Source organism: Salvelinus sp. IW2-2015, linkage group LG20, assembly GCF_002910315.2.
Source record: "Salvelinus sp. IW2-2015 linkage group LG20, ASM291031v2, whole genome shotgun sequence".
NCBI classification, from domain to species: Eukaryota; Metazoa; Chordata; class Actinopteri; order Salmoniformes; family Salmonidae; genus Salvelinus; species Salvelinus sp. IW2-2015.
In genome coordinates, this window is record NC_036860.1 from 39,822,688 (window position 1) to 39,836,099 (window position 13,412).

Consider the following 13,412-nt stretch of genomic DNA (forward strand, 5'->3'; position numbering starts at 1 on the left):
AATGTAGTGAGGTAAAAGTAAAAGATGTCAAAAATATAAATAGTAAAGTATTGTACAGATACCCCCCAAATCTACTTAAGTAGTACTTTAAAGTATTTTTACTTAAGTACTTTACACCACTGGTGCCGACAGAGGAGAAATCAGCAGACACTCAAGGCACAGAGGACCAGAGCTAACCACGCGTAGTCCAGAGGGACACTAGCTCTAAGTGTATAGAAATGTCCTGATACTTTCCCAACCAGCGGCTACTACAGGGGCACCACTGTAGTACAATCCSCAGGGATAGACCACTAGTGTCTTTGATCTCCATTTCAAAGAGACACTGACTTCCCTCTCTTTTCACTCCTCCTCTCCCCTGCCTTTTTATATACTATAATCTATCTACTGGTACAAACCACAACTTGATCAATAGAATGAAATTCCACTCTAAACAACCAAAKTGTGTTATGCACATTTAGGTATTTTCAAAGAGAAACCAAGAACGATGTGAAACCTCTAATAAGGGTCCATGACACAGCGAAGGAAGGAGACTAAAAGCATGCAGCATCTTTATATGTATATCACTCTTTATTTATAGCGCAGAGGCAGGGGAGAGAAAGAGGTGGTGTAAGGTGATGCTGTCCTAATATGGACGCAGTAACAGATAGTTGCTTGTGTGCATGTAGGCTTACAATACACCCCCTCCCCCCACATCCCTCTAAACTGGAGTCAGGGGTAGTGGTAACATACGTATCTTTACTATGATATGTTACATTTCGTATGGTACAGTATGTATTCATTTGTGGATGTCCATCACTCATTTCGTATGATATGTCAGGAATTCCAATTTGTATGATATGTTAAGAATTCCAATTTGTTGTGGCTAACGTTAGCTAGGCGTTAGAGTTAGGAGTTAAGGTTATGGGTTAAGGTAAGGGTTCGGAGTTAAGGTTAAGGTTAGGAGTTAGGGATAGGGATTAAGTTTGGGCGAAGGGTTAGCTAACATGCTAAGTAGTTTCAAAGTAGTTAAAAAGGTAAAGTTGTAMGTGATGTGATTCAAACACGCAACCTTTGGGTTGCTAGACGTTTGCGTTATACATCCATCCTCCCTGACTAGCCTCCCTCCTTTGTAACTATGCTACTATTTGAGGCCAGGCTGATTACTCACAACTCCTTTTGTTTTTGCCTTCACTAACCTTCTGTCTTATGTAACCATACCAAATGTAACATATCATACTAATTTGAGTGTCAGATTTACGTTTACTATGTTACATCTAGTGTTTGAGCCCATCCATCCTCTCCGACCAGCCTCCCTCCTTTTGTTTTTAGTTTAAATAACCTTCTGTTTTATGTTTACTATGTTATGTCTAGTCTTTGAGGCCAGGCTGATCCCTCACACCTCCATTGTTTTTGGCTTAAGTAACCTTCTGTCTTATGTAACCATACCAAACGTAACATACCATACTAATTTAAGTGCCACAAATGTACTTTTACATCTAATCTTTGAAGCCAGGCTGATCCACCACACTTCCAAACAAAATCCAATTCCAGCACATTCTCCATTCTGCTCTACATTTTGTAAATGAATTACATTTGAATGGTGGAAAAACAAGCTGGCATRTTTCTCCATGCTCTCTGTCTCTGACCTTTCCGTGCTGTTTCTGTGTAGTGAGACTTAATTGTCCAGAGTGAGAGCCAGCCAGCCAGTAGGCCACACATCATCAACAGACTGGGAATTAAACAGGCAGTGAATCCAGCAATCTGGAGGCTGCCTGGGAGAGAATGGGCTGTTTAGATTCAAAGTGGGCCAATTCATATAAGACAGAGGCCTCTCTGCATGGAAAAACAACTATCCAGTTGGCACAGGGATGGAAAGGGAAGAAGCTTTTAGCTTAACTCATTTAAACCCTAAGGGGAGTCAGACAATCAAAGCTCATCAATGTTATTTTTCCTCATTGTGTGTGCAGCTGCTGCAATATATGTCTATCACCACCGGCTGTACATCGATACATTGTGATTGCAACATTCAGACAGTAAAGTCACATGAGGAATTTCTTTATGAAAATGTAAAATAATTTATTATGTGTACAAATAAACAAAATTAAGAGACAAAACAATATTGTTTGTTCAATTTACCGTGGTGGCTGATGAACCTCAAATATTGAAGAAAAATAATTGACAGAGATTATTTAGCAGAAAAATTTGTTGAATGGATGAATGGGTTGCATTTATTCAACAATTCATTTCCTACGTCTCATGAACCACCTATGTGTAGAACCTAAGATCTTATTGTGGAAACAAATGTTGCCAGGTCTGTCATGCTGTAGTTGATTTTGATTGTGAGGACCAGAGTACCAAATAATCATATGTCTRTGTATTTGTCAGGTAAACCAACATGATGACAGACGTGGCCTTCCAGCTTGTTGTATATGTAATTACAGATATGTGTTCCGATTCAAGAAACTAGGTGTCACGCCCTGACCATATAGAGAGCTTTTTATTCTCTATGTTGGTTAGGTCGGGGTGTGACTAGGGTGGGTCATCTAGGTAATTATATTTCTATGTTGGCCTGGTATGGTTCCCAATCAGAGGCAGCTGTTTATCGTTGTCTCTGATTGGGGATCATATTTAGGCAGCCATTTCCCCTTTGTGGGATCTTGTTTTGTGTAGTGCCTGTGAGCACTGCATTTTCTTCACGTTTCGTTTGTTCGTTTATTGTTTTGCTTTGAGTTTCACTAGTAATAAAATATGTGGAATCCAGATCACGCTGCGCTTTGGTCCAGTTATGACGATCGTGACACTAGGCGTATGTCGCAAGTCACAACTTCACAGGAGAGCCTTTTGAACTGATTTTCTCGAACATGTGAACTTTCATGTGGCTTAATATCAAATCTGTAAATACTGTACGAATAAAATTGTTAAATTACGAGCATAGCTGGTTTAGCCACAGAAAAAGTTAGCAACCTTCCCGCTAGCCATGACTGKCTGAGATAAGTGGGCTGGACATGCCGAGAGATGAGTTTGGATTGGTCGGTGTTGCATCTTGTGTCTATAAAATGAGCTGCTCGTAATGCGTAAATAATTTCTACAGCATTTTTTTTTAAAAAAGATATTAGGTTAGCCATGGAGAACTGCAAATACAGTATGTTGCTGCCCTGAATTTATCGGGCGCTATCGACAAAGGTCAGTGGGAAAAAGTTGTGATGGACTACTTTCTGGACTACTTTCTAGACAAAGATCGTGCCATGCAATGCTGACTCTCTCATTTCATAACAYGTTTTGAAATCAGTGGAACACAACGGGCCAAACAAGCTATGCAAACTAAACGGATACCACACAGGATGTCTTATAAAAGGGGTTGCAGTCTGCCATGAAACTTTCATCCATACAGGTAAGAATCTAGCTACAGATTCAGATATTTGTAATTTTGTCCGAAAGTTGATTTCATTGCAAGCTAAAGCTTGCTGTTAGCCAGCCAGTTGGAGTTCGATGGCTGCTAACTAACAATGAGCCTAACGCTATTTGGTTAACTTTAGCTTGTTATGACAATTGGTTTGTATTGCTAGTAACGTTACTCTATGGATTGGGATTATAATTCATTTTTTAGCTATCTAGCTAACGTTAACAAGACATGTCTAAACAAAAGATCCCAAGTTAAAGCTTGCTTTTGGCTAGCTGAGGTTAGGTGGCTGGCTTGTTAGCTAAAATTAACTTATGTGTATGAAGTGTGTGTAATGTTAATGAGGTTTTCTCAGAATGCCATTTTGCATTGCTAGTTATAGCCCTGTGTTAGCTAGCTAATATTGAACATATTGGTTAACTTWAGCTAACTATGACAACCGGTTTGTATTGCTAGTTAAAGCTTGCTGTTAGCTAGTCAGCTGACGTTAGATGGCTGGCTAGCTACAGTAGCTAACATTACCTGAATGAACTGTGTGTAGTGATGGTCTCAGAATGCCATTTTGCATCTATTGTATAATAATGCTAAAATACTTGTATCTGGAATTTGTCTTTCAGCATTAATCAGTAGAACACGCCTGACTCTAATCCACCAGTCATACAGTCATCAACAAGAGAGCTGGCCCAAGCAAGCAATGGCAGCAGCACAGTCATTATCTATATGCACTATTTCTTCACCAAATACGGAGTTGGGAAAACTCGTGTGGACCTGAATTGTGATAACTGCAGTGGCCAAAACAAGAACAAGTTTGTGCTCTGGTATTGTGCCTGGTGGATCATGCACAAGCTCCACCACAATCTGGACCTTCACTTCCTGATCACAGGCCACACCAAGTTTGCCCCTGACTTGTGCTTTGGCCTCATCAAGCAGCGCTTCAGAAAGACCAGAGTAAACACTTTGTCTGAGATTGCTGGTGTTGTGAAGTACAGGGGTTAACATCCCACAGCTGGTTGGACTGGAGGATGGTACGGTGCTGGTGGAAAGCTATGGCTGGCAACAACACCTGACTCCGTACTTCAGGCCGCTGCCACAGATCATGCAGTACCAGCTCTTCAGGTAAAAAATGATTGTATTTTTATGAGGTTATTCTTATCTAAATTTTTTTTGTTATTCTCTGTTTTACAGCTTCAATGCTCCGGAGCCTGGTGTTGTCGCCAAGGAGCGTTCGGACTGTCGGGACCAGATTTCAGCTGCTGCGCAACGCTGACATCCTTCCTCCCATAGATGGTCTGCCTGTACAAGCACCACCTGGACTGGACACAGCTAGACAAACTTATCTTTTTAACAAGATCAGGGAGTTTTGCAACGAAGAGGCTATGGGCATCACGTGCCCTGCACCAAAGTCAAGGGCAGGACAGAAACAGACTCTCCGAATATAGATTCACTTGTTCATGCGTGGTTTGGACGGACCAGTCATCAGCACTATCTGCAGTGCCTCTATTCACATGTTGCTGCTATTTTTTTTTATCCTGCTGCTCAGCCACTTTACCCCTGATTGTATGCATATAACTACCTCGTCTATCACTATCGTTATTGTTCTTGTACATCCTGTATATTTTATTTATATTGACACTATCTATTTCTGATATTGCTACTATGTGAGTAACCATTTGGCTGTACCGTTTACACCTTCTGTAGAGACCATCCACTTAGCAACTTAGCAGAATATTGATATGTTTGGTCGTAACATGATTTTGTGACATACCACAACAATATCATGTGACCGTATCAAGTCTCCACCACTTAAATATATAGCACATGCATCTGTTTATGTACTGTACATGTGCATCTCACTCAGGTTTCAACTCAGGTTGCATGGCCTTAAATTAACGTATGTATGGAATACTATGTGATAAGTGCATGTGTAGCAGTATTTAAAGTATGCTAATGTACTGGTGTGAAGGCATTTGGGCAGTGGTGTAAAGTACTTAAGTAAAAATACTTTAAAGTACTTCTTAAGTCGTTTTTTGTGGTATCTGTACATTACTATTTATATTTGTCAACTTTCACTTCACTACATTCGTAAAGAAAATAATATACYTTTTACTCCATACATTTTCCTTGACAACAAAAGTACTTGTTACATTTTGACAGGAAAATTGTCCAATTCAAACACTTATCAAGAGAACATCCCTGGTCATCTATACTGCCTCTGATCTGGCAGACTCACTTAACACAAATGCTTTGTTTGAAAATTATGTCTGTGTTGGTGTGCCCCTGGCTATCCATCAATAAAAGATAATACAATTGTGCCGTCTTGTTTGCTTAAGGACGTTGAAATGGTTTACTTTTGATACCTACAGTTGAAGTCAGAATTTTACATAAACGAGTTCTAATGACTCCAACCTAAGTGTATCAACCACTAAACACATTTCTTGTTAACAAACTATAGTTCTGGCAAGTCAGATAGGACATCTACTTTGCATGACACAAGTCATTTTTCCAACAATTGTTTACAGACAGATTCTTTCACTGTATCACAATTCCAGTGGGTCAGAAGTTTACATACACTAAGTTGACTGTGCCTTCAAACAGCTTGGAAAATTCCAGAAAATGATGTCATGGCTTTAGAAGCTTCTGATAGGCCAATTGACATAATTTGAGTCAATTGGAGGTGTACCTGTGGATGTATTTCAAGGCCTACCTTCAAACTCAGTGCCTCTTTGCTTGACATCATGGGAAAATCAAAAGAAATCAGCCAAGACCTTGTAGACCTCCACAATTGTAGACCTCCACAAGTCTGGTTCAACCCTGGGAACAATTTCCAAACGCCTGAAGGCACCACGTTCATCTGTACAAACAATAGTATGCAAGTATAAACACCATGGGACCACGCGGCCATCATACCGCTCAGGAGATGCGTTCTGTCTCCTAGAGATGAATGTAGTTTGGTGCGAAAAGTGCAAATAAATCCCAGAACAACAGCAAAGGACCTTTTGAAGATGGTGGAGGAAACAGGTACAAAAGTATCTATATCCACAGTAAAACGAGTCCTATATCGACATAACCTGAAAGGCCGCTTAGCAAGGAAGAAGCCACTGCTCCAAAACCTCCATAAAAAAGCCAGAYTACGGTTTGCAACTGCACATGGGGACAAAGATTGTACTTTTTGGAGAAATGTCCTCTGGTCTGATGAAACAAAAATAGAACTGTTTGGCCATAATGACCATCGTTATGTTTCTAGGAAAAAGGGGGATGCTTGCAAGCCGAAGAACACCATCCCAACCGTGAAGCACGGGGTGGCAGCATCATGTTGTGGGGGTGCTTTTCTGCAGGAGGGACTGGTTCACTTCACAGAATAGATGGCATCTTGAAGAAGAAAAATTATGTGGATATATATTGAAGCAACATCTCCAGACATCAGTCAGGAAGTTAAAGCTTGGTTGCAAATGGGTCTTACAAATGGACAATGACCCCAAGCATACTTCCAAAGCCCTGGCAAAACGGCTTAAGGACAATGAAGTCAAGGTATTGGAGTGGCCATCACAAAGCCCTGACCTCAATCCTATAGAACATTTGTGGGCAGAACTGGAAAAGCATGTGCAAGCAATGAGGCCTACAAACCTGACTCAGTTACACCAGCTCTGTCAGGAGGAATGGGCCAAAATTCACCCAACGTATTGTGGGAAGCAAGTGGAAGGCTACCCGAAACGTTTGACCCAAGTTAAACAATTGAAAATCAATGCTACCAAATATTAATTGAGTGTATGTAAACTTCTGACCCACTGGGAATGTAATGAAATAAATACATTCTGAAATAAATCATTCTCTCTGCTATTATTCTGACATTTCACATTCTTAAAATAAAGTGGTGTTCCTAACTGACCTAAGACAGGGTATTTTTACTAGGATTAAATGTCAGAAATTGTGAAGAACTGAGTTTAAATGTATTTGGCTAAGGTGTAAGGTGCCCCTGGCTATTTGTTAATTATTCAATTTTTTGAAATACAATAATGCCGTCTGGTTTAATATGGAATTTGAAATTATTTATACTTTTACTCAAGTATGACAATTGAGTACTTTCTCCACCAGTGGATGTGGCTGGGGGTTATAGCATTTCTTTCACATCAATTTAGACAAGTGTATCTGGGTAAGCGTCATCTTATATTTATAAAATATTTTTATCTGGACATTTTCTGTTTACCTGGATTTTTCCCCCATTGTAGGCTACTACCACTTTTAGTCTTTAGCACATGACCTCATGTGAATCCTTATAGAGATGGGTGGGGCTGGCTTATGAGGGTGTGAACAATGATGAGTGGGTGTAGACAAAGGAGAGCTCTAATAGGTACCAAAACATTCAAAGGCCCTTTTCTAAAAAGTGAGTTTACAAGTGTATCAACTTTCTAAGTAGAATTAATTTCCCATTGTCCCTCAAGAATGTTGTGTTGATATATAATTTTGTAGCTCTGAGTCTCTACTTTTATCCAATGTAAAAAAAACTGAAATTCTAAATTTGCTACGTAAGACCGAATCCAGGTGGTGAGTCACATATATTACAAACAAAACTATACAGTGTAATGCATAGACATTTCTGCTGATGCCAGTGAAAGCAACACAAGATGAGTTATATAATTCTGACTTGCTGCTTAGAGACAAACTGCAGTGCTGTACCATGATGAGAGAAAATGTATCAGAGAGAATGTGAGATAGATAGAGATAGTACAGAGCAGAGAGAACGACTGTGGAGAGTGGACCGAGACGAGGGATAAAAAAATAATTTGCCACACTGACATATTAAACAGCCTCTCTCGGAGGTTAATAGAACATTTTAAACATTTCAGTCTGGCAGAAATCTAGCACTGCCTCCGTGGTCCGTCACCACCTGCCATAAACAAACAGAAAAACAAGCTCCACAGCCCCTTTATATGACAGACCCGCTTAGCTCAGTCCAGGCCTGAGAGCACCAGCAGCACCAATGAAAACACAGAGATGGGCGATGACTCGGTAATGGCTGGTGTCAAGTACTGGGGATTAAAGGAAAAGTTCACTTCTGAACAATGAGAACTACCTCTGACTCTCAGGTCAATGGTGATACTGGTGAATCGTGAATATGCCAGGCTTTCTGTCCATGTCCTCTATCCTTCATCAGAGAGTGCTGTGCTAATCAAACGGGTGTTGAGGTGGTGGCACAAAAACATGGGAATGGCTAAATGGACTGGGGATGAGAATGATACAGCATGTATCTGGCCAGACAAGAAAGGCTTGTCTCTTGGCCTTGTGGAGCGTTAACCGGGGCTGTTGCTGCTCCATCCTGCATGGGCCCTAGATTAGTGTCCCCAGAGTGGTGATCCACTCCCCAGAAAGAGGGCTATGGCTGGGAGGTGTGGTTGGAGCAGCTGCTCCAGGGAGGCCCCTATCCACCCTATTAGAGAGCAGACTCTCCCAGTCAGGGCAAGCAGAGCAGGGTGGCCTGGCATGGAGCCCAGAGCAGCCAGGCTTGTGTTTGAATAGGACGACTACCTCTGACTCTCAGGTCAAAATGCTGGGTAACCTTTCTGCCCACAGTTAAAAAATGCAGCAGCAGCAAGTAGAGGTGGTTGGTGAGAAGACAAGGTTCCTGTAACCATGCGTGGCTCGTCTGTCTCTGACATGCACCAATGCTTTAAGGTTAGACTCCGGGCACACAGTCTGAATCGGTTTGCCCCACTTATCTCTCTTCCTGCTCTTAATGAGGAAGGTTTAACAGTATGACAGTGAGTTTTACAGGCAGACCCGGAATAAGGATAGTGTTGCTAATTACCATTACTGCTGACACATGATGTTAGCGGAGTTTGCCTTATGAGTCCACTCCAGAACAGTACAATGTGATGAATTTAACCGGGGCAACCCAGATAAGACTACTGCCAATAGATCTGTCTCTGTTTCCCCATTAACTTTGTCATTTTGTGCTGCATTGGCAAGGAGTGCACAGTACACCTTAATCTATCTTAGTCTAGACCAGAGTTTCACTTGCATTAGAACATCCCCATTTAACACAACGAGGAGTTCTAAATGCTGGCAGACAAGCACTAGGTCTCAGAGGTAGAGTGGGAGTCTGAGGAGACATGGCCTAATGTTTGAATCTGTTTGGTCTGGCATCAAGCCTGCTCTGTCACTGGACTCTGACTCCAGCTAGCTACTTCCTTTGCTGTCCTTATAAGACACAGAATTGCAATTTCTAAACACTCGTAAAAAGACAGCCTGAAGGGGAGCAGAGACCTCACCAACTCTGTCATTTAAACACAACCAGTTCCAGTCTCTCAACTGACACTTATTGTTTCCTCCCCAAGAGTTAATTGTGAATCTGCACTGCAGGCCTGTGTATGTGAGTGTGTAACCATTCTCCCATGTCTGTGTGTGTGTGTCCCTTCAACACCCACCTCCTCTCCACATTCATTTTCACAGTAACTCAAGACTTTGAATATTTAATCCAAACCCATCCTTGACATGTCATCCAGTACTGTGGGGCTTCGGAGCAATTAAATGCAACATAAATCTGAAAAGCAGACACCTGCTCTTCTGCATCCATGGATCTCCAGGCCTGTCCTCAATCACTCTCCATACAATCTATGTCCTTGAGGCCGTCTAAGGAACATGAGACAGCAACATCTTACTAGGGGTTATCCGGGAGACAGTGGACTGTGGACTGTTTCATAGGCTGTAGAACTAATGTAGCTTCGGCAAAAATGTAGATAGATATTTGATCTTACATGTTTGAAGCTTTTAAAGGGGCTGTAGTTTCTTCCCTACAAGGATGATGGTAAAATCTAAGTTTTATGCAGGCATTTAGCTGGATCACTTTCACCATGATATCACATCCCACTTGGATCTATTTGGATAAAGGTTAGGACCCTTAATATAGCCACTCAGCGTCTAGAACATATGCAGTCGGACACACCAGACATCCAAATTGCTTTGAGTATTTGTATTTATTTTATTTTACCTTTATTTAACTAGGCAAGTCAGTTAAGAACAAATTCTTATTTTCAATGATGGCCTAGGAACAGTGTGTTAACTGCCTTGATATGAGTATCTGACTCATCGCTGAGGATTATCGAGCAAAAAGCAGCCTCAAACGACTTGGCTCAAAGGGTTCGAGCTCCAGACTAACACTCCAGATATTCAGAGAAACACAGTGGAAATGTATGTCAAACTCTACAGTCTAGTGCTAAGTACTGTATGACATGGCATTGAGGTGAATGGTACACATGCGTAATCTAATGTAGTGTATGGCCCTGGTGTCACCACTCTCCTTTGCTGACATCACCCCTATCCTGTGCTGATGTCACCTCTCTACTGTGCAGGAAGTGACAGTGTCATTGGTTCCAGACGGGCACCTTGAGGCGGTTGCACTTGAATACTAAACATGCCCTCAACTGAACTCTCTCAGGTAGAGAAGAAAATAACAGTGGGGTACTCGGAAACTAACAACATGCAGGGATGGAAGGAAGGGAGAAAGAGAAGGCGAGAGGAGGGGAGGAGAGAGGAGGGGAGGAAAGAGACCGATAGCATGGAGTTAGCTACGTGGACTAACACCGTAGCAGATCGACCACTGTGAGGGAAAATTAAGGCGGCGGGCTAAAACGCCACAGCTTGTAATTACTGGCCTGTCATTATAGCCCCCCATGGAGAAAACCCCTATTATTCCAGCAAACTTCTAAGCAAATACAATAATCAATTCCCCTAGAGCACAGTCATAAAAGCAAATCCCAAGTAAACCGCAGGTAAGGAGGAGGACTTACAATGGTGAAGTTCATGACCTTTAGTATCCAGATGGTTAAAGCAAGGTTGACCAGGATCAGGATCATTAACAGGAGCACGAAGAAGTAAAGGCAACGTTTCCGCCAGCCATAAATCCCCACTTTGTACACATGTGGTTTCTCTGAGCTCTGGACATTGTTCCTATGAGTGCACTGTTCTTGGGTCATCTGCAAGAGAAGAAGAAGAGGATAAGTGACTTCCTGAAAGTAAAGAAGATGTATTCTGAAACTATCACACTCCCAAAAGTGTACATTCTGGCCCTACTGTTGAAGCCATAGTCAGCCATTGAGTTTGAGCACAATAAAATACAGTTTAGTTAGTTTGATTCCTAACTCATTGTCCCTTAAGCTTTCTATATCTCCATTACTCTCTCTCTGCACCATTGATGTGCTGATAGTGTCCATTAATAATGATGATTCTAATTGTCTGCCTGTAAAGTGGGAGAAGACATTGTTCACTTCAAGCACCATAATTATAGCCTTATAACTCTGTACAAAATACAATTTATTGTCTACAGTGCTAGGAGAGGCTGGCTTCGCCGCCAAAGCCAATCACATTTGACAACCACACACATTCACCGCTAACTGAAACAAATGACACGAGACAGCCCCTGTGAAAACTCTAAAACCAGTCAGCAAAACATTTGATTTTACTGTTGCATTTCAAACAGGACCAAATACTCAATTACATTCGATTAACTTTTGTTTATCACTTAATGCACATCTCCAGATTGGCATCAATCTTACATTTTCCAAAGTAAACTTTGAGTTTAGAGCAGAACTGTACATACACAGACTAAGAGCTTGATTAATTGAATATGGGGTGTTAGTACTGGCTCGAACCAAGGCTTGCAGACACTGTAGATCTCTAGAACTAGTGCTGGGGACCCCCAGTGCACTACACAAGAGCAACACACAATCTACAATAGGAGGTAGAGGGTTCCTTTCAGTGACTCTCACCAGGTGGGCTGGTGATATAACAAAAATGAATGTGGATACAGTTGTAAGCATCCCCAGGTGGTGTGTACACAATATACAGTACAGAAACAAACAGACAGCGAGAGACAGGATCTACACACAGCAGTACTGTATTTCTGTAAAACATCACTGTTGGAGTATTAACCATAACCCTGTTGGAGGCCATCGGTAAATCAGAACTTTGTGTGACCCCCTGGAGTGTCATCTTACTGTACATCAGCCACATAAACCTCATGTCGTATTACACACTGAGTTAGCACAGAGTCAACTCATACACAGAGTCAACAGCGTCATCTCTCACCACACATTCCAGATGGGGAAGAACACCCACATACAGTATGATTGGAAAAATGTAGTCAGCTTACAGTTTAAATCATGGTATTTTACACCCATAAAGGGACTGGTGCACAGAAGGAAAAACTGATGCTCCAGGAAAAATACATGGACATTTGGAGGCCCACCAGAGCACTGCCCTATGAGAGCTTCCTCTGACTATTTAGCTACTGTCCAACGGGGGAACTCTGTTCTGTTATTAGGAGCCTAAAGAAAGCACAGTGGCACAAAACAAAGTCTGTTTCCGATTAGAGGTAATCCAAGCATTGCTGAATGTTGTTGGTTCTTCTCTCTTGCCAAATCACTGGGCATCTCTCCATTACGCTGTTTTATAAACAACATGTGGATCGGGTAACAGAATCTGTCAACTTCTTCCCCAGTTTTCCATTCTGTCCAAATTTAAGGGGGAGTGTATTGTATATGCACAATTATGGGAAGAAAATATTGTGCCATATGCCCCTTTTAACTAATTAACATTCACAAGCAGTCCTAATGTTCATTTTCACCTCACAACATTTCTAACATCTATCTTCGCCATATTCTTTCCTTTGCCTTATTGTCTTATTCCACGGAAACACTGTTCCACTTTACATAAAGTAGCTAAGTATGGCTAATTTATGCCGATTTTTAAGGTCATAGAATCACAGTCAACAACTTGAGTGTTGAGTCTGCTCCAAATCTAACAAAGTGTTCTCTCAATAAGTCATAAGTAACTGAGCTCCAGCTACACAATCAACAGAATTAATTAACTAATGCTGGTCTGAAGGCGTGAATGAAGCCCATCATTAACCATTGCTGTCTGCAGGGCACAATGAATACTTTAAGAGCTCAACATGCTCTGTGTTCTTCGTCTCTTACACATACATTAGGAGAGCCAGCTTTTCAAAATGGCCACTCCTTGCTTATCAAACAGCTTACAA

At 41.5% G+C, this 13,412-nt stretch overlaps 1 protein-coding gene across 2 annotated transcripts in view; it reads right to left on the reverse strand.

Annotated features, from left to right (window-relative positions):
- Window positions 1–13,412, reverse strand: part of LOC111982121 (delta-sarcoglycan) — a 98,106-nt gene that overhangs the window by 73,475 nt on the left and 11,219 nt on the right. For both annotated transcript variants that reach the window (XM_024013693.2, XM_070449386.1), the window contains exon 2: window positions 11,164–11,349. In XM_024013693.2, the coding sequence (XP_023869461.1) occupies window positions 11,164–11,349 (186 nt within the window). The remainder of the gene's footprint in view (window positions 1–11,163; window positions 11,350–13,412) is intronic.